This window comes from Bemisia tabaci, chromosome 2 (genome assembly GCF_918797505.1).
Source record: "Bemisia tabaci chromosome 2, PGI_BMITA_v3".
Taxonomy (NCBI): Eukaryota; Metazoa; Arthropoda; class Insecta; order Hemiptera; family Aleyrodidae; genus Bemisia; species Bemisia tabaci.
This window is the reverse complement of record NC_092794.1, coordinates 20,865,370-20,887,596: the sequence shown is the minus strand read 5'-3', so window position 1 is coordinate 20,887,596 and position 22,227 is coordinate 20,865,370. Positions and strand designations below refer to the sequence as shown.

Below are 22,227 nucleotides of genomic sequence, written 5' to 3'. Positions count from 1 at the left end.
AGCTTCTATAGCCGGTAATCTAATTTCTTACAGCCTTTTATAGCCGATGGCGACTAAGCAACAGCCTGGTGATAAAATGTATGCTAAACGTTACTAATTACGGATGCTAGAACTTGGTGAGTTTTTGGACTACCGCTCCTCTTTTTGGGCAGTAGTATCTTGATTTATTTTGCGAGGGAAGCTCCGTACTTTTGAAGGATGCCTGCCATTCCTAATATGTTGGAGCGCCTCAATTTCGTATGATACTGTGCAATACCTCTGGTGTGAAATAGTTGCTTTAAGCGCCGTGGCGTAGCACGCTGCGGCGCGGCAGGCGGGCAGCCAGCCCGAAACGCGCATTGGCGCCTACAAACCTAACAGGGATACTTCACGCGTTGCGCAATGCGTGAAGTATCCCTGTTAGGTTTGTAGGCGCCAGTGCGTCGCCGCTCCGCTCTGTGTTTAGGCTCTAATATTTAATTTGGCGGAGTCAGCATTATTCAACTCATAATTTTGAAATGTTTGCACATCCTGTATAGGTTATTCTCATTTTAATTGATGAAAAAAAATATGTAGTAAAGGAAAATATAATGTGCGTTTTGTATATATTAAGGTGATTCCGCACAAACTTAAGGATTTACAAAGCACACGAATTTCTACAGAATTTCTTACAGCCTTTTATAGTCGATGGCGAAAAAGCAACGGCCAGGCGATAAAGTATAAAGTCCGGCGGTAGGAACTATAGCCCGGCTGGATAATTTTTTATCGCTTAATTCGTGTAGCCCGGCTGTATGATTTTTCTCACTTTCTACAGCCAGCTATATGATTTTCTACCGCCTTCTTCAATCGGCTATAAGAACTCCTATGGTATTTTGAAACGCAGCTCCTATCGCCAATTTTTACCAGGGGATGTAAAAGAACGAGCAAGTGACAGCTTGTGAGCTTGGAATCGAATTTAAGCGTTGCATATGTGTTTAAGAAAAACACGCATTGAGTGGGGATGATAATAGTATTTATCTTGATAGAGGTTGGTTTACCTTTCTCGTCTGATGGTCACATACTGGGGTTTTTCTTTTCGACTCGCAGCGCTCAGATCGGGTTTCAAACCCTCATTTTGTGGTCCTGGACCGTTTCTAAATTTTGACTGATACCTGGAAGAGAAAAACTTTAAATGTGCATTAAATGCGCAATGATAATTAACATACCTAAATACCGTAACATCAATCACACAACCATAATAAAACATAATTTCACTCTTATACTTACATGAAAGTTATATACTCTTATACTTATTATGTTTACGTGCTCAAGTTCATATGAAATTTACGCATCATCATACTGGATCTTAATAATTTTTGGGTAACATTCTTGAAAACTCAAAATTCACCCTGACAAGACACTTTTAAAGTCCGAGGGGTGATTTTTGAAAAGGGGTGAATTTTTGACTTCACAAATCACTATAGGCTCGCCTTACCTTGGGGTAGCTGTGTTGAGGACTTTGTTGTACAAAGTTCGACTAATGGCAGGAGTTGTAACATCTGAATTATGGCCACTCTCCAGATTCAATTGCTTCTCTAACTCTGCAACACCTCCTGTATCAAAAAATATATTATGCATCATAGACTGATTGTGAGTCAATATAATTTTTTTCGTACGCTGACTTCTTAGAAAGAGAAATGAAGTGAGATAATTGTGTTAGAATAAAATAATAGTTAATTAGTGATTTTATGACATTCATCTTCGCGTGTGCCAAAATGTAAGAATTACATTTTTGAAAAATTCCTGTTTTTTATCCTCTCATGAAATATACCAACAAGTTCTAAGGATTGCCGACATTTGACATTTTTATGAGGGAAAAAATTTCGGAGGAAATATTATTTGTTTTTAATCCCGAATGAAGAAAATAAATGTTAGTGACACCTACTCTTCGGCCGAAAAAGAGCCGAACTAACTAACCAGGCGCTTTTTCAATGTTAACGCCTAAATGTAACAAAGCCTACCTCATAGACCAATAGGAGCAACACCTTAGTAGCAATTCGCAGCTTTTTTTCAACAAATTTTTATGGGGATGGATTTCTGGATCCAAGACGAATATATGACGAAAAATGGGAAAATATTAGTTGAGTTTGTTTGTCAGTTATACCTAATTTTTTAATCAAGGAAATCAACTGCTTAATAGCTTTGGGATCTTCTTCTGCACTGTCTGCATATTCCTCCTCCTCCTCGATCTCCTCGACTGGAGGAGCTTTTGTGGTTGTAGTGGTGGTGGTGGTGACTGTGGTCGTCAGTCGGCTGCCAGTTATTTTCGAAGGAGCGGTTGTGACTTTGCTCGCTGCACTCGTAGTTTTCTCAGTGGAAGATGACTTTTTGTTACACAACACATTACGTGTGTAATCACAAGAATCAGCCGCTTTGTTGAAGAATAAACCTAGAGAAAAAGAGGAGAAAATCTGAATATTATATGCCTTTCTTAGACAATTTTTACATAACATACTTAAGTTAGTTTTCAATTTGTTACAGAAAGGGCCGTCCCTAAAATACGTAACGCTCTACGTGGGAAGGGTCCAGGAGAGCGTTACGTCACATTTGGACTGCATTTTGCAATTCGTAACTATAAATTCTGGCTGGTTGTATTTAAATCGGGCTAGAATTTATAGTGCCAAATTGCAAAATGTAGTCCATTTCGTTTATACGTGTTAAAGGATAGGGACCTACGTGATACAATTACCACTTCTTTTTACAATTACAAGTAACTTCTTGATACAATTACTCGTGCTCTATGAACATGTGTGTTGCATATACTAAAAATTGAAGGCGCTCCGTTTGTGATGTTTTCAAATGAAGCACTGCTCCCAGCGACGCGTGACACGCTGTCGCGACTTGAAATAGATTTGAATGAAATCCCTAAGTGTCCAAATAGGGGCACAAGAAGACCCTTCTTTGACAGGCTCTTTCACGGGTTACTTCAATCCTTCATCCATAATGTTACCAATATTAACGTTTTCGTCGTGATGCCTTCAAAATAAGTAAACTACGAACATATACTATGAGCAGTGGCGAGACGTGAATGATCGATTATCGAGTTTTCCCATTTGAAGATATGGTGAAATATCGATTGATAAGGTGTTCACTGCGAACACCCTGTCTATCGATCCTTTTCCACAAGTTTAAATGGAATATCAATCGATACATCGCAAATCACACCACGCCACTGACTATGAGCTATCTACTATTACTACTATTACTACTACTACTCTTACTAAAAACCTGTTGGTAAATCACGTTTCTTACCTGATGGGCAAGTAAACTGATGTGCAACGATTCCAAGGTTAGACGGCCCGCTGTCCAAACACCAGAAGTACTTTTTACAATCTCGAGGATGAGGGAAGAATCCTTCATCTTTACATTTGAAGTCTGAGAACAGAACAATTAAGATGAGCTTCGAGAACCGCATTACGAGCAAGGCTCGGTGATTCGCAACGGTGAAAAAAATTATACATAGACGATCACTTAAATTTCAGAAATTTTTAATTTTATAAATGAATTTATATATTCCAGGAATACGCTGCTGGAACTTTATGGGTTTTGAACTTTAATGTATTGTCGTTTTTTTAAGAAAAATACTTGCTGATTTTAAAGCTAAATTTTAGCAGCGAGACGTAGGTTTTTTTTTTTTTTTTTTTTTTTTTTTTTTTTTTTTTTAAACTAACGCTTAAGATCCACCTTGACATTACCTACCTTGAAATGCCCTGACATTTCCTTGATACATTTTAGTGAAATTCCCTGACATTTTACAAATGTCAGATGGTTAAAAAGTCATAGTTAGAAATAGTTTTCAAGCAGAATGTGTTGTTCGAAACGTCAAACCCACTCTAAAAAGCATATGAAAGTAACTTGACGATTTTTCCCAGACATTTTCGTCATTTTCCTGACATTTCTAGGGTTTTCTTGACTTTTTAAAATTCCCTGACGTTTTCCGGGTTTCCCAGTATTCCCTGACTGTGACAACCCTGACTGAGGTATATATGGATTTCACAGTGACATTTTATAACAAATCATGTTTAAGAGGATACTCACCACTGCCCGGGTCAGGGGTAGTCGGTGGCTCAGGAGTTGTCTGGGGACTAGGAGTGGTAGTTTTTGCGATTGCAGTAGTTCGAGTTGATGTAAGTTTTGGCCTGGGCTTCGTTTTTCGGGTCGTCGATGGCGCTTGAGTGGCTTGTTTTGATTCGAAGGATGAGATCAAATTATTTGATGGCCTGAAACAAAGTTTTTATCAGACCATTGTAAAATGACGAGTTATTGGCACGTCAAATTCTTAGATTCAAAAATGACACCCAAAAATGACTTCTATGATAATATATTCGACCAAGTTTATTACGATCCAAAGAAAAATGTGGAATTTAATCCCTGGTAAAAATTGGCAGTAGAATCTGTGTTCCTAAATACCATAGACCTACGGCCGGCTGTTAGATTTCCAATAGCTTCTATAGCCAGCAACACAATTTTTTATAGCCTTTTATAGCCGATGGCGATTAAGCAACAGCCTGACGATAAAGTGATGCTAAACGTTACTAATTACGGATGCTAGGATTTAGTGAATTTTTCGACTACCGCTCTCTTTTTGGGCCGTAGTATCTTGATTTATTTTGCGAGGAAAGCTCCGTACTTTTGATGGATGCCTGCCAGTCCTAATACATATATTAGAGCGCCTTCAGTTTCGTATGATACTGTGCAATACTTCTGGTGTGAAATAGTTGCTTTAAGCGCCTTGGCGTGGCACGCTGCGGCGCGGCAGGCGGGCAGCCAGCGCGATTCGCGAATTGACGCCTACAAACCTAACAGGGATACTTCACGCGTTGCGCAATGAGTGAAGTATCCCTGTTAGGTTTGTAGGCGCCAGTGCGTCGCCGCTCCGCTTTGTTTTAAGGCTCTAATATTTAATTTGGCGGAGTCAGCGTTATTCAACTCATGATTTTGAAATGTTTGCACATCCTGTATGAATTATTCTCATTTTAATTGATGAAAAAAAATATGTATTAAAGGAAAATATAATGTGTGTTTAATAAAAGGAAAATATAATATATGAGCTAGGTTCTCACTTTGAAAGGTATAGCCAAGTACTGTTTTAGATTTTTACCATTTTTCTTTTTACTGTTCTATCCAACTGAGGAGGGCTGAGTTTTCAGCCGAAACGTTTTGGTTTTATTCGTGTAAATTAGCCTTATTACCCGCATTTATTGTTGTATTGTGAGCTAGGTGATTGATTTCTGGTACCACAATATTTATTGTCTCATTGTTCATATTTTCTACGTTTCGATGTGAATAAAATATAAGAATGAAGCTTTGTTATTAAATCATTACACAAGATACTTGCAATGAGAGTTTCCTGTCGCAGGCACACATGCATAAACAAAAGAGTCAGAAAACTTACCCAGCAGAGCCGTACAAGGCTTCTTTGCCGGCCTCAATCAACGGATACGGGCGGCTGTGGCACTGACCGCGGAAATCGTCATTATCAATTGACCAAAACATGATCCCACCTAAACCTTTTTCATTCACGTATTGAGCCTGTAATAAGTTAGAAAAAGATAAGATGATAATTCTTCGAAATGCCGCGAAGTTTTATTTCAAAATTTTACAGTTTCATTCGCAACGTTTTATTTCACTTTAAGAGTATCCTCGGTCTTTTAGGAGTCCCGATTTGCCTGCAAGTTTCATGTTTGACCTCCATTTAGCGTGATTCTTCGACTGGATATCTATTCGGGCGTTTCCGACGCACGCACGAATTACATACCCAGTGGACTTTAGACAAAAAAAAAAAAAAAATGCGACAAAAATGTACCCAAAAACAGTTTGCAGGGGATGAATCTACGGTACGTGTGGACTTAAAATCACAAAAAATCAAAACCTTGGCTGATCCTAATTTCGAGATACCGTAATTTGAAATTTTCATAGTAAATACATGTTTTCTATTAATCTTGATCCGCTTTTGTATTTATTTGTCCATTGGATCGGCAATGATCGGTTCACGTTTTTATTTTCCGTTCGATCCATGTCGATCGAATACATACCCTCTCGTTACTTGAAGACTACCTGGCATACTCTTTTTTTTTAACCGAACAATTCGCCTTCAGCTGCGTCTGCAGCAATTGTTGTTACGAATATGTTGTGCGTGCTGATTTCAGATCATTACATACTTAACTCTCTGAAGGCGTTTTATTTTGCTCAAGTAGCGCAGTCTGTCGGAAATCAAGCGAAGTAGGGATTGAGCGATTCATTCAATCTCACTTCTGTTGTTCTCCGACAGACTGCGCTACTTGAGCACATGAAACGCCTTCAGAGGATCGAGTATGTAATGATCTGAAATCAGCACGCACAACATATTCGTAACAACAATTGCTGCAGACACAGCAGAAGGCGAATTGTTCGGTTAAAAATAAAAGAGTATGCCAGGCAGTCTGCATGTAACGGGAGGGTATGTATTCGATCGACATGGATCGAACGGAAAATAAAAACGAGAACCAATCAATACCGATTCAATGGACAAAGAAAAACAAAAGCGGATCAAGATTAATAGAAAACATGTATTTACTATGAAAATTTCAAATTGCAATATCTCGAAAGTAGGATCAGCAAAGATTTTGATTTTTCGCGATTTTTAGTCCACGCGTACCATAGACTCACGGCCCGCAAACTGTGGAGATCAGGGGGAGATGATCCGGCGGGGGGAGGTCAGGGGGAGCGGGGGAGATCAGGGGGAGCGGGGGACTACGCGGTGGAGCAGCGCATATCGGGGAAACTTTGGAAAGTGGTGAAACATCAAATCGAGGGAATTCATCGCCAGATCGGGGAATCCCAAAGAACGTGTTGTTATTGGATTGACTTGGCCATATCAACCTTGATCTTTGGTTAGAATTCCCAAGTGAATACAACATTCGTAACGATATTTTAGTAAATTTTCGGGCCTGGGTGATATATTTTATGGTTCGGATGACATTAATATTTTCGATCAGATGCAACATTCGGAACTGTGAGTCTTATCCTCCGGTTAAAAATCAAGTGCTCAGCGCGCTTGTCAAATTTTAATCAAGGGATAAATCTGTAACCGGGCCTGAGTCAGTCAAGTCACATGTGAGTCAACTGCAAACATTGCTGGATGTATTTCCACCAAACGGAACTATACGCATTATGACGTGAGCCCTGTTATGCACTCCTTCTTATGGGTGTCAGGGCTCATGTCTTAATGCACTTAGTTCCGTTTGGCAGATATACGTCCATCTGTGCTCAGAAGCATGTGAACGCGCTGAGTAACATCAAAAGCTTTCAACGTTGTTTAGTCTATACGACTTGTGTGGGACCAGCACTCGAGTAGTATACGAAGGCGTGCCCACCAATCGCACAGCCCAAACACCCGAGCAGCAATGGCGAAGCGTATGAACGATCGATTATCGATATTCCCCCGTTTGGAGCTGTGGTGAAGAATCGATTATTGAGGTGTTTGCTGCGAACATCCTGTTTATCGATCCTTTTCCACAGGTTTAAATGGCAGAGAAATCGATAAATCGCAAAGCACGCCACGCCACTGCCGAGCGGGACCGCTCGTGCGAATCATGCGCCAGAAACGCTCAAGTGGATGTACTTAGCTTTACGTGTGAGCTTGGGGACCGTAAGTGTTCTGTCCTCCACCTAAAACACAGTTTTATGATGAAACTCCTTTCAATTAAATCAACGTTGAAGACAACGTCACTCAGCCGACAAACGCAATACTCTACTCGAGCTCACTCGAATTCTGCCGTGCTAAGGAAAAACGCCGTATGAACATTCGAGAGTTGTCAAATTTCTCCGGATAAATCATGCATTTTTGAGGGAAGTTGTGCATGTTTTTTTGTGAAATTTTCAAATATGTTAGATCAAATTGCAAGCAAAATTATTTGAAAAATTTGATAAAAAAAATTTCAAAATTATTCCAGTAAATTCAGTTTTTTGTAACGGAAATCTGACAACGTCTAAAGACTCTTATGACGTTTTTCCATAGCTTGGCAGCATTGGCCACTCTAGCGGTTGTCGAACTTTCATCTGTTCACGCCGAATTGAACTTTCACCTTTCAGTTTCAAATCATTCAGTCAAGGGGCCGTTTACAAAACAAGTGGAGCAGTGAGCAATGAGCGCCTGGACAGTCAAAACGCCTTCGCTTCCGTGCGTATGCAACACGGACATCCACGAAGCTCGAATAGTTGCATCCAGGAGTTGAAATGAGATATACGTGTAGTGTTTGTTGCATTCGACGGTAATGAAAGGCGCTTTGCTTGCTCGGGAAAGAGAAACTCCATAACGGCTTCCGCATGTTCTCGGATTCACGGAAAACAAGGTAGAGGTTGTTGAATAATATGTACTTTTCCAATTGAGACGTTTTTCGGTAAAAGGGCGTATGAGACTTCCAATGCTGTTAAGATTGTGCAACTCAGTTTGTGGTTGTAAGTAACTTATCCGACAGTTTTGCTTTGAATTTATTCTTTCATCTGCTCCGAATTTTTTCCTAGCTATTGTGAGGAAGTAAGTCGGCTGTGAATGAATTTCAGCTACCCCAAACGCTTTGAAAAATTGCAAATCAAAGCAGCATTGCAAACCTCATACGCCCTTTTACCGAAAAAGTCCTCAATTAATTGGGGTAGCACTCCAATAAATTAAATTACTTCCTGTTGCAGTTCTACCCTACCTTGCGTTGCAGTACTAACAAAATTCATTGGAAATCAAAGAAAAAAGAGAAAAAAAACATCCAAAAATTGGGGTAGTACCACAATTTTTAAGAATAACCCGTCATACTTTTTCTCGGTGTCTTGGTGGCGCACGGGGTCGAAAATAGCGTGACGCCACTTTATTTTTACGTGTTAAAGGGTAGATACTTACGTCACAAACGCATTACAAGAAGGGAGGGGGATGAAAAAACGAAATAAAGCTATACGTAAGAACAGTCCTTGACATTATACGAAAGAAGGATGCAAGCCAAATAATCGAAGGTCTATTTTGAATAATGTATATAAGAGGAGGACATCCGCCACTTATGAACTTTAGTAGTACTCTGTACGAAACTGTTTCAAAATAGAAGCATAGTGAACAAACCTTCAATTTTACGATATCTTCGTCATCGTATCCGACCCACTGATTTCCTTTGTAAGCATATGGTCCCATAGCTTCGGGTTTAGGTTGCTCTAGTTTCCAGCCCGAGTCCTCCTTCAACCCGTTGCAAATCTAAAAATGGAAGAAATTACGAATCTACAATTTGAACTTTGGGTGGGGGAAAAGATACTCGAGATTCAGGATATCGCCGCCGTGGCGTTAATTTGAAACGAAAATCGTAATTCAGAGGTGGCGCTCCTTGCGTGGACAAATGTCTTATCATTAGTCGCTGAGAATTCTTCATAATGACGGTGAAACTGCAAAAATGCGTGACTCGGTTGCTAGTGTTTCAAAATCTACGCTGCAGAGGCGGATCCAGCAATTTGGCAACACCAGATTTTCTCCATTTAAATCTATGCTAAATAATCGATTCTTCTTGGAGCACCTGGCCCCTCCAAGAATCGATACATTTCCACAGGTTTAGATGGAGAGAAGACAATGTTGCCAATTTGCTGGATCCGCCAATGCTCCGCTTTTACATTATTTTAAAAATGAGACCCAACCAACAACATGGCTTGAGATTGTCACAAAATATTCATCGCACAGAGAGTAAAATCACCGAAGATTTCCAGAAATGACGTTCGATAGTTTTTCATGCAGAAAACAAGGTATGACAGGAAGTCTACAACGCCGTAAACCAAGATACGTATTTCTGCAGTTTCACCATCGGGTCAGCAGTACATTATAGAAAGTTTAAAGCAGCCCGATAAGACTTGCATGATGGTTTACGTAGGGCTATGTCCTTGTCTTGTCGTGTTGACATATAGTTTAAATAATCGGCCTGCAGGCGGGTTTTTAAAGTGTTTTGTCTTTTTTCTCCAGAGATATTGAAGAATATGTTTTAGAAAGTAATGTCTAAGGAAATGGAGCCTGGAATTTACCCCTCTTTGAATGCGAGAGTTTGATTACCCCTCGATCGCAAACCGCAAGACGTTTCTCTTAAAGACACTCCACAGAGTCAGACGCGTCTGATACCACACACGGCGCGGCGGTCGGCGCGGTGCTCGTATCTTCAGGGGTCAGTGGCGATTTTGCAAGTTGGCAACATTGTTGTTCCTCCATTTAAATCCATTAGAAATATCGATTTTAGGCGAGGAAAACTGTCTCACTAAGAATCGATTGTTTTGCGCATATTCAAATGGAGGTATAAGACTATTGCCAACTTTCAAGAATCGCCAATGGGGTGCGGGGGAGTGAGGATCAGCGTTATGGCGTGTTTACAGAGAGGAGGGGGAGGGGTTAAAAATCCATAAATCCACCGTCACGAAATTTCGGAATGACCTCCGATGGATCAGCGCATAACTCAGGGTCACTTGCTGGGTGAGTGGATCGAATTAAACGCTCGTCTTAATCGTGCGTTAAAGTCGTTTCGTTGGAGGCGTTCGAATCGCACACAGCTCTTTTCCAAGTGAAGAAACGTGTACTTGTTAGATCTAATCTTGTGGATTTTTCGATCGAGATCGAATGGACTCTGAAAAATTTTCGTCGCTGGCTTAGTCTCCACGGTTGAAAAAATTGCAGCGGAAACTCTCTCATTCAAAGAGAGTACATATGTAGAGGAGTAATGGGAATGGAGATGCTGGTGCAACTTTTAAGCACACTGGAAAAAAACACATTGGATCTAGAGTCCAGACTCTTAAAAACATCGACAAGAAAAAATACTCTTGATTCAATCAGATTTGAGCTTAAATCAAGAACCAAGCCTCTTAATTTGAGCGGATTTCCTTTCGATTTAAGCTTAAATCTGATTGAATCAAGAGTCCTTTTTCTTGTCAATGTTTTCAAGAGTCTGGACTCAAGATCCAATGTGTTTTTTTTTTCCAGAGCACTTATCAGTCACCAAATTCAATAACTGCTGTACAGTCACCATTTCGATACATCATCAATTGTTTTCGATACACTGGTACCCGCCCATCCGATGTAAACAAAGCGGTTGTGAATTATTAAGTATTAAACATCGCCACTTTGGATCGAAAATGTATCGAAAAGGTGGCCGAATCAGGCGCACACCGAACTTGGAACTCGTCAACCAGAAAATGACTCCAGCTTACATCCGTGGTTCGCGGAACTTTGGGCGAACTTGTTCCCGCAACTTACAATTTATTACATATTGATCAAAATTTTAGTTCTTTGAACTTATTTGCTCAAAGTTCCACGAACTGCACACATGTGAACAAGGCCTTATATTACAACTCTATGAACTAAATATAATTCACAACTTGATTGCCGAGAAAAGTCAATTTACCACGTGTATTTAGATCGTTGAGGTTTCCCGCCTTGAAATAATACACGAGACACTATTTCAAACATATTTATTGCATGCTCGATCAAAAACTAAAAGGCGCATAAATCATGGCATTTGGACTTACCTCATAGTATGCTAGATATCCCTTCTCTCGAGTGGCCTCTCCTTGTTCGCCGGGCCCATCTGCAGGAGCTCCCAACTGATTTGCATCTTTGTTGAATAAAGTGTAAGACCTTCCGTAAGTGGGGATACCAAGAACTAACTTCTCTCTATCAGCACCCAACTTTAAGTAATGCTTGATTGTGTAGTCCTGAAACAGAGCAAGTGTGTAATGTTTAAATGATGATAAAAAAATGTATTTTTTTCTATTCAACTTAACAGGAGAGACAAAAACTGATTAGCGATGAAAGGATGCAACGTAGCAAGTAGGGATCCCGGATCCCTCTATTAGAGCCTCACGTGCAGGAGCTTTTTTTGAGAGCGAGAGTTTGTTTTAGAGAAAACCAGTGACACCATCATGTTTCTCTCGAAATTCTACGGGGGCCAAAGTGCTTTAACCACAATTCCCCGTGGCATTCAAGAATTCCATTTCCGTTTGGTGCCATTCTACCGTGCTAAGGAAAAAACCGTGTGAGCCATCAGACGGTGCCAAATTTCCTCTGTCAAAATATCAATTCTCAGGGAAATCTGTGTATATTTTTCCTCCTATTTCTCAGAAAATTTCATTCGCAATTAGATCTAAAGCATCTGAAAATTTCAGGAGAAAATATCTCTAACTCTCCTCAAAAATAAACATTTAAGTGGAGGAAATTAGGCGACCCTCGGAGGTTCATACGGCGTATTTCTTTGGTACAGCAGCATTATACTGCCGTGCTAAGGAAGAACGCCGTATGAGCCTTCAGGCGTTGCCAAGTTTCATTCGATAAAAACCGAATTTACTGGGAAAATTTTGAATATTTATTCCCAACATTTTCAGACAATTTTGTACGCAATTTACATCTAAAATATCTGAAAATTTCAAAGAAAAATGCGCATAAATTTTGTCAAAAATACATGTTTTGTCGAAGGAAATTTGGCAACTCTCGAATGTTCATACGGCGTTCTTCCATAGCGCGGCAGTACAGTCCGACAGCGCACGCTGGGAGTCCGTGGCCAGGGGTCGCTCCTGACCGCGGACTTATTGGGCCGTCTGCGGTTTTTTGCGGTTAGCTCCGGATCTCGTTCCCCGGCACCGGGTGCCGGTGCCCCCCCCCCCCCCCCCCCCGGCCGGACTAGTGGCGTGGCGTGAATTGCGATATATCGATTGTTATGCTATTTGAACCTATGGTGAAGAACCGATTATTAAGGTGTTCGCTGCGAACGCCCCGTTTATCGATCCTTTTCAATAGATTTAAATGGCATAACAATCGATATATCGCTATTCACGCCACGCCACTGAGCCGGACGATGCACAGTGGAACGATCACTGGAAAAAAAAACACTTTAGATCTAGAGCCCAGACTCTTAAAAACATCGACAAGAAAAAATACTCTTGATTCAATCAGATTTAAGCTTAAATCAAGAAACAAGCCTCTTAATTTGATCGGATTTCCTTTTGATTTAAGCTTAAATCTGATTGAATCAAGAGTCCTATTTCTTGTCAATGTTTTCAAGAGTCAATATTTCAGACTTTCCCGCACTGAAAAAAAAGAACACATTGGATCTAGAGTCCAGACTCTTAAAAACATCGACAAGAAAAAATACTCTTGATTCGATTAGATTTAAGCTTAAATCAAGAACCAAGCCTCTTAATTTGAGCGGATTTCCTTTTGATTTAAGCTTAAATCTGATTGAATCAAGAGTCCTATTTCTTTCCAATGTTTTCAAGAGTCTGGACTCTAGATCCAATATATTTTTTTTTTCCAGTGATCCATTGAGAGAGGTCAAGCATGCATTTTTTCACTAAAACCGCAAATTTCGATGTTCATTTTGTTACATTACGTGGTCTCTTTTTAGAAAATTGTCTAAGAAAATCAATGGAGCCACTTTGAAACTTCTATATCCCGTATAGACGGAGTTATAAGCTTTTAAAGTTTCCATTCGTGTGTCGTGTTCGACCGCTCCTATTGACTCGCTCTACTGTGCGACGCGCATTGCATGTTGCTCGAGGTCAGAATCGCAGGGGCTCATGTTGTTGCTGTCCGCCGACCGGGTCATATGCTGCCGTGCTGAGGAAGAATGCCGAATGGGCATTCAGACGTTGCCAAATTTCCTCCGATAAAAACCGAACTTACTGGAAAAATTGTGAATACTATTATCCAAAATTTTCAGACAATTTTGTACACGATTTAATCTACAATATTTGAAAATTTCAAGGAAAAATATGCATAAATGTTGTCAAAAATACATGTTTCATCGAAGAGAAATCTGGCAACTCTCGAATGTTCATACGACGTTCTTCCTTAGCACGGCAGTATGGATTCGCTCCGCTTCCACTTGTGAATTTCGCCATCGAAGATCTCAGTTCCTCAAGCTTAAATGTTTTAATTTTTTGCGACATAAGTGACAATTCTTTCCTTGTATAATTTTGCAACTTATCTGTGAATATCCTCAAAACTGGTGACACGTGCTGAAAAAAGGGAAATATGTTTTTAATAACTTACTATGCTTAATTGAGCGTCAAAATTGTACTCAGACTCCTCTTCCAAAGGATACAAAGGAGAGTGATGGTTAACAGCAGGTTCAAATGCAGAATGATAGTCGTAGCTTAAGATGTTCATGAAGTCTAAGTATCTGAAAGAGAACGGAAAAATTATGATTAGTTTGAAATTAGTCTGTCACAATCGTTTGACGGAGCGAAAAGAAGAATCAACGCAATTTATGAAAAATTACTGAGAACTTCACGATGAGCACGTGGAGAAAGTCTGAAATTCACTCCAAACTTCACTATTCGATTCACAGATTTCTATACAAGTTTTGCGGTTTTTTTTTAGCTCCCCGCCTCCAAAAGTACACTATACAGCATAGACATAATGTAATACTGTCAACGAGTCACCTCTGTTTCACAATTTCACGCGAATCTCAAAAATAATCGCTACCAGTTTTTTTTGGTAATGTAGCATCGCGTCCATGATATTGGACTTCATGCTCAGCTATATGATATTCGGTTGCTCATCACGTCCAAGATCTTGGACTCCATGCTCACTTTAATTAGGGATAATTTTTTCGAAAAATCGAAGTGAGCATAGCGTCCAAAATTGTGGGACGCAGGTATTCTCCGACAATATAGGAGAATGGGGTCCAAAAATGTATTAGGACAATTTTGGTGAAATAAAGACAAAAAAATGTGTTCTCGAAAAAAATTGTGCATTGCTTAGGTTGGGTTAGGTAAGGTTAGGTTAGGTTAGGTTAGGTTAGGTTAGGTTAGGTTAGGTTAGTTTAGTTCAGGTTAGATTGGATAAGCGAAGCATACGATTTTCTATCATGATGAACTTTAAAACTAAGGGAGGTCTTCTTGCTTTTGGACTCCATGCTCAAGCAAAGAAGTGAGACGTTTAGCGATGAGCGTGGAGTCCAAGATCTTGGACGAGATGAGCAGGTAAGTATATCAAGGATGATCATGGAGTCCAATATCTTGGACGCGATGCTACTTAATCTTTTTTTTTTTTTTTTTTTTTTTTTTTTTTTTGTTTTTTTTTGTTTATTGACGAACAACATGAAAACGCTCGATATCATCAATTTTTTGCTTCAAAGTTGCGAGTAATAAGTTGAATAATCAGGAGTACTTTTGCCGTTCTTTTGTTTTGGTTATTTACTCGAGGTACTATATCACGTAAGCAGGGCCGGATTAAGGGGTGGCCACATGGGCCGCGGTCCATGGCGGCAAAATTAGGGGGCGGCAAATTTTGCAATTTGTTTAAATGCAGGTACAAAAAAATCGGATTCAGAAAAAAATTACAGACACGAAAAGGTGACAAAATCTCTCATTTCCTGAGAGTTCATTAATTTCTAATTTTGTCGTATTTCGGTGATACAAAAGACTGCGCACCTTAATTAGTTAGTTAAGAGAGAAACCAAACACGTAATTTGGCCTGGAGCGGCGCGGCGCAAAGAGAAATGATGACGAGGACTTGAGATGAAAAGGAGAAGCCCTCGACGCGGCGGTCGGCATGTAACACATATTAGCGCCTACGAGACTGCATGAATACTTCACGCATTGCGTCAAACACAGTACGGTCAACAGCGGTCGGCGCGGCGTGAAACGCACAGTGCCTACGAGACTACATGAATACTTCACGCATTGCGCCAAATACAGTGTGGTCAGCGCGGCACGGCGGCGGAAGTTAAAATTATTAAACCACATTTATGTTTGTTCTTTCTTAATTTTTTAGTTCATTTCTTACAAATGAAAGGCCTTGTCCCCACAGAGATAGGTTTACGGAACTGAACTTTCGCGCGAAGTTCCGTGAACTTTTGCTAGTAGTGTTGACAGGGCTTACGCAAAAAATAAGTCCAACACGAGTGAACGCGTCTTATGCACCCTTCTCCCTCCGGCACGTTCACTTGATGGTTTTTATTGATGTTTCAAAATGAATGAGAAGAGGGCGGCAAAATACAGGCGGCCCATGGGCGGCAAGTAGGTAAATCCGGCCATGCACGTAAGGTGGTACATTGGTCGTATTTTAGTCTCGGGGCAACCTGTCGCGGAAGATTGAAGAGGGAAAGGGGCGTTAAAAAATTACTCCATGATCATAGTGATATATCCAAAGAGTTCAAAATCTTCGGTGCATACATCATCAATACTGTAAAGTTCAAGCGGTTTTGCGGTGCGATGAGCACCGCGACGCACCGACTTAGAAGACCGAAAATCCTGGAGGAGTAAAATCAACACCATAGAATAAATAGACTGCCTCTTCTTTGTCAACACGCCCTCGTAATATCGCCTTAGATTCGTCAATTGCCACCCAAATGCGCTCAACGTGGTCTTCTTTTAAAGTCAATGCGTTGTTCCAGATCCTTTCACAAACCGTCCTTCAATTTCATTCGGACCGCGCTTAGCAGAAAGGAACCAAGCCACACCAGCTATTGCAAAATTTAACCGAGCAATCTAATTTTTTACAAGAGAGCGTATCTGTGGATTTTTTGGATGATTTCTAGGAATTTTCTTAGTACTTTGCAGAAAATATATGGAAATTTGCATGAAAATACGCACAATCATTTTCACGTGCAAAATTAAATCTTCGGATTAAATTTGGCAATAGCTGGTGTGGCTTGGTTCCTTTCTGCTTAACGCGGTTCATTTGTAGTTTTTGGTGCCGAAGTCGGTGGACATTTGTTTTGGGAAATCCTCTGTATAGAATGTGCCATTGTAATGAAATGAAATTGTAACAATAAAAAAATTTAGTTAAAAAAAGCAGGGCGGCTCTTTCTCATCATGGGACCCAGTGCTGGGAGCGATTGTGCGACGCCTGTTAGGTTTCTGAGGACTAAATTTCCTCAAAACTTCATCAAAATCAAAAGACGTTAAGAGTCTCATCCTAGTTGAATGTGTTAGTACCTATTTAATTTTTCTACATCGTAGCCTTTGTTGATGTATTCAATACCCGCAGGAACGGCCATTGTGAGTAAAAGACGTGGTCGACCGGTTTTCGCCGATTCATTATCGAATTCCTCCCGGAGTTCCTGCAAAATATAAAAAACACACACGTTAGATTTCAATGAGAATTAATTTTTGATGCTGATAAACATAATTTTTTCTCTCTAAGAAATTAAGACCTTATGAGAAAAGAAAAAAATGTCTGTTGAGAGACGTCAAGCGTAAGGAAAATGGCAGGAAATATAAATACAAAACAATTTGGACAAAATGAAATTTGTCTTCATAAGTCGCATATTCCTTTTGTTTTTCATCGTCAACACAAGCCCATGATACTGAAGTTTCCATTTTTCTACGGCAACGATTACGATATCAATAAATTGTGACTTACGATCTCTCTTCGATGTCTTATTACATTTAATTCCACTTCTCATTGCTGCATGGAGCAATTTGAGTCAGCGGGTTCTTTCTGCCTGAGCGCTCTGCGTAAGATAGTAGGGCCCACTTGCCTCGGGTTGTTCCGGGTAAAAAGCTCCAGTCATGGGTTGTGCCTGCTCACTAGATTTCTCTCCTTCGCCAAATTATTTTCCAAACTTAATTTCAATTGCTTTTTTTTTTACTTTTCATAATATTGCCTCATTGCAATTTATTACTGCAGTTCTTGCCTGTGTCACTTAATTCATGCAGCCGGCAAAACGGGGACTTAGAGGGCGGATTAAGGCCGCGTGGGGTCAGGGGGCACAGCCTTTTAGCAATTTATTAATAATGATATATAATTGAGAAGATGATGGTAAAAAAGAAAGCCGTATGAAAATTCGAGAGTTGCCAAGTTTCCCGGATAAAATAATTTTTGTGATGAAATTAATGGATTTTTCCTTGGAGATTTTTAGATATTTTAGATTCAATTGTGCATTAAACAGTCTGAAACTTTTAAAGGAGAAAATAAGTAAAATTTCTCCAGTAAATGTTGTAAATTTTGTTTTGATGTGTTAATTATAGAAAAAATGTGGTAAAATCTGAAGGTCCATACGGCGTTCTTCCTTAGCACGGCAACGTTGCCGTTACTTTTGCAGAGGTTCCACGACTCTTTAAGCTCATCACAGAGGCGGATCCAGCAATTTGGCAACGCCGAATTTTCCTCCATTTAAACCTATGCTAAATAATCGATTCTTGTCGTAGCACAAGGCCTCTCCAAGAATCGATACATTTCCATAGGTTTAAATTGAGAAAAGACAATGTTATTGACAATTTTCTGGATTCGCCAATGGCTCATTATTTCATTGCAGTCTCGATACATGAATATCAGTGAAAAAAACGTACGAGAATGTGAAATGCTTACTTGAACAAGGGACGCATAGTTTTCCCTGTCTTTGGGCTTTCCTCCATCGCGGAATGACGGATACTCCCAGTCCAGATCGAGTCCATCAAAATGATTCACTCGCAAAAATTTAACGACGTTCTTGACGAATTCCCTCCTCCTTTCCTCATCAGCAACGAGAGGTGAAAACCTTGCACTTCCCTCATTCCAACCACCGATGGCCAGAAGTGTTTTCAATTTCTTGTTGAATGTTTTGAGACCGGTGAATTTAGCATATCCACCTGTTTTTCGTTTTTTGATTTTTGAAAAAGACAAAATACCATTAATGCACCATTTTAGTTAATTGATCTAAAAATAAAATTATTGCTGTGTACCCATGTTTGATTTTATTTACATTGATTGCTTAACATGATCAGTACGAAATACTATAATTGAATCGTGTCGTATGAAAACCGCTAATCGACGGTGAAACTACCAAACCACGTATCTCGTTTGCGGTGTTTAAAAATCTACGCTCGCATTTTATTTTTTTGAAGTAGACCAAATCAATATCATTCCTTGAAATTTTCACAGAATTTTCTCCGCACGAAGAGGAAAAATCACAGAAATTTTCAAGACTGGACGTTGAGTAGTTTTTCATTTAAAAAATAAAGTATGACAGGAAGTCTGCGACGTCGCAAACCGAGATACGTGGTTTAGTAGTTTCACCGTCGTAATGTCCAATTTTCCAGTCTTGAGTTTTTTTGGGTTGATAATATTTTTCAGAGTTAAACGCAACCATGAAAGTGGTGTTAATACTTTGTTTAGGGTTATCCTCATCCCAAAACAAGTATTATTGCACCACTTCCATGATTGTATCAACTCTCGAAAAGTATTATCAATAAAAAAAATTGAAAGCTGAAAAATGGACATTGGCGGTTTTCGCATGACACAATTCAATTTTAATTGAATTATATCTAGAGGTTGACTTGGGCTCTTTCAACACGCAAAACACGTGTTTATCGTAAAATTTCAACCTGAAAATGTATGTTGTAATGCCTCGATTTCAATTAAACAGACTACAAACTTTTCCGTCCAAGAGCCGGACGATATTTAGCGACAAATTATTGACACGAGTTATGACCAGTTGAATCGACAGCCTTACATGCACTGACATGGAATACGGTTGTCTGCCACGTTGGGGCGTGTGTCGATACGCGGCAGATAACCCGTGTCAGTGCAGATTTAAGTGGCCAAAACTTGTGTCACGATTTCGTTACTAAATATCATCTACCTCTGAGACTATTTAGTTCGAGAATCTAAAGTTATTACCTCTCGAAAAACTAAACTGTCATGCAACTACTAGGTTAAAGGTCGATTTGATTCGAAGAAAAAAAATAAATTCTACATCTTTTAGGAATATTAACTATTTTGTGCTAAAATCTGTGTATTTTTCTCAGCTATTTCAATTTTTTTCGCCTTCCTAGGAAGTTAGCCCGATATGTTTAAGGCTATCCATTTGCATTGCATGTAAAAATAATAAAGCGCAAGCTCAGAAAACTAACCTTGCTCTATGTCTTGGTATTTATCGTAGGGTCTGAGTCCATTCTCCCTGTCTAAACCACCGAAGGCGTATATAAGATGAGTGCACAGGTATGGATTAATATTTTGTGGAGTGAACTTAGCGGTACCGGGCCGGTAAACGCTCCAGTTGGTGTAGTAACATACTACTTTCTTCTCGCTATCTGCCGTTGCCCGCTTCCTAACTGAATCTGTAAGTTGAGAGAAAGATTTAAGCAAGTTAATAGATACTCACTATATCTGCTAAGACTGCACACATAAGAACTCGCTAACACTCGTTCAAGCGCGGATACATCTTATTATTAGAAAAAAATCGGTAAGAAATATTTTAGTCTTTCCACCGAAGCCACCAGCGATGCTTGAAAGGTGGCAATATACTCTTTTACCCTCATCTGAATGCATGTAAAACAATCGATTTTGGCGAGGCAGCTTGCCTCATCTAAAATCGATATTTTTAATGGATTTAAATGGCGGATATACAGTGTTGCCAATTTGCAAAATCGCCACTGCCTATTGCTAAATGCTGTTAATCGGAAAAAACACTGGTCTTTTTTCTTAACCACGCGTTAAAGTCTCCGCGACTTAATGCCATCCCTCAGCATAAACTGGTAGCCTGAGGAGCGGGAAAGAGGGCGATGTACGTTACCAACCCTTGACGTCTGTCATCCGTTACATTCATTATACCAACCTTGCCACGAAATAGATTCAAGTGAAAAATATGTTTTCAATTTAATGCCCAAAATTAGCTTCAATTCCAACTGAGCAAATACGCTACTTGCGTAGTTTGAGTAGAGAGTTGTGTGGAAAAATGGCCAAAAATTCCTCACGGCATTTTTGAATTTTGGTCACTTGATGTGATAAAGTATATCTTCTGAGACGCCTTAGAACTGTTCGCCTCTTTGCTAAGAAAATCGGATTGCGACGTTGTCATTTTTAGGTGAAATCGTTCAAAAATCCATTTAGCTCTGCTGCATCGTTAAATCGATTTTAACGACCTTTTTTTTAAAAAATAATTTTACTGTTAAAAAGAGTTTCCTAACGATGTTTCACGCAGCAGTGAGCGACTCTTACGCGGTTTTAGCAGTTCTTGATTATTCAAATTTTAGTTATTATTCTACTTTAATTTTTTAGTTCACGGAATTGGAACGAAAATCAGCCTAAATGAAAGTTCATGTAGCTTTTCGCCTCTCTAACGAGAACAAATCTACCACATATTTTGGTGTCAATTCGCAAAACGCGTGTCTTGCGTTGGCTCTCGTGTAATTCTTTAGACTGCTTCGAAAACCAGCGTTCATACATACATTCATATAAGGTGATCAATCATAGTGTCGGATTCATCCATGCTGTACACATAGCTCCACCGCCGGCGTAACATTACATGTGCTGTGTGAATGTTCCTCGATCAATTCAACGGAATTAGAGCCCAACACCGCGATTTATTATTAGGGATTTGGCATTGAGAGGTGTAAGGTAATTAAGTTGAATTAAGGTAACCCATTAGGTGAATATTAGCTCGCTGTTCTTCCGGATTCTTTATGCGGTCTTGATCGATTAAGTTGGCGAATACTGAATGTTGTCACTTCGGATACATTTTTGGAACCTCATTTGCGGAACACGTATCTCGGTTTTCCCACATGATTCCTCAATATTTGGAATTATTTTCAAAAATGCTTGCAGACCACCTGTCCAAAAGCATCTTTTTGTTGGTATTGTGAAGAGTTATTACTTTTCCACAAGCAAAAATAAGGAATGTAGACTGTTTTTCTTCTCTCGTGCTCTTCAAGATGCGCGTTATCTCTTAAAACAACACTGGAAAAAAAAGACGTTTGGATCTAGAGTCCAGACTCTTGAAAACAATGACAAGAAAAAGTACTCTTGATTCAATTGGATTTTTGCTTGAATCAAAGGGAAATCCGCTTAAATTAAGAGGCTTGGTTCTCGATCGAAGCAAAAATCCGATTGAATTGAGAGTATTTTTTCTTGTCAATGTTTTTAAGAGTCTGGACTCTAGATCCAAGCCAATTTTTTTCCCAGTGAAAGACATAAGGTATAGGAGGGAACAAAGCCTTAAAACTATTGAAATCATGTAAGGAGCATTTTGTAAGGTAGTTTGTTTATTTAGATTGAGTTTTCATACATCTCCATCTGAGTAGACCTACTCGCCGGCGATGAAGAAAAATTACCCATGGATGCCGAATTCGAAAAAAAGTGTTAAAAACATGAAAATTGCACTCCAAGGGGTGGATTTGGTTTTTTTTTACGTGTGCTTGTCGTGATTTTCATGTACTTTAACCCGCGGAAAGTAAATATATTTATTCGTCAGGGAATCTCTTTTGGGCAACAGACACATTTCTCGTTTTTTTGCCTTTCAA

General features: G+C 39.6%; 1 protein-coding gene across 4 annotated transcripts in view; it reads right to left on the bottom strand.

Moving 5' to 3' along the window:
* The window catches only part of Cht6 (Chitinase 6), a 74,532-nt gene that overhangs the window by 17,340 nt on the left and 34,965 nt on the right, over positions 1-22,227 (bottom strand). For all 4 annotated transcript variants that reach the window (XM_019060998.2, XM_019060995.2, XM_019060997.2 and 1 more), the window contains exons 4-15: positions 19,840-20,046; positions 18,317-18,576; positions 16,942-17,066; positions 14,048-14,177; positions 11,530-11,715; positions 9,104-9,232; positions 5,414-5,550; positions 4,057-4,238; positions 3,271-3,393; positions 2,123-2,407; positions 1,454-1,571; positions 1,017-1,130 (exon numbers count right to left, since the gene is read on the bottom strand). In XM_019060998.2, the coding sequence (XP_018916543.2) occupies positions 1,017-1,130; positions 1,454-1,571; positions 2,123-2,407; positions 3,271-3,393; positions 4,057-4,238; positions 5,414-5,550; positions 9,104-9,232; positions 11,530-11,715; positions 14,048-14,177; positions 16,942-17,066; positions 18,317-18,576; positions 19,840-20,046 (1,996 nt within the window). The remainder of the gene's footprint in view (positions 1-1,016; positions 1,131-1,453; positions 1,572-2,122; positions 2,408-3,270; positions 3,394-4,056; positions 4,239-5,413; positions 5,551-9,103; positions 9,233-11,529; positions 11,716-14,047; positions 14,178-16,941; positions 17,067-18,316; positions 18,577-19,839; positions 20,047-22,227) is intronic.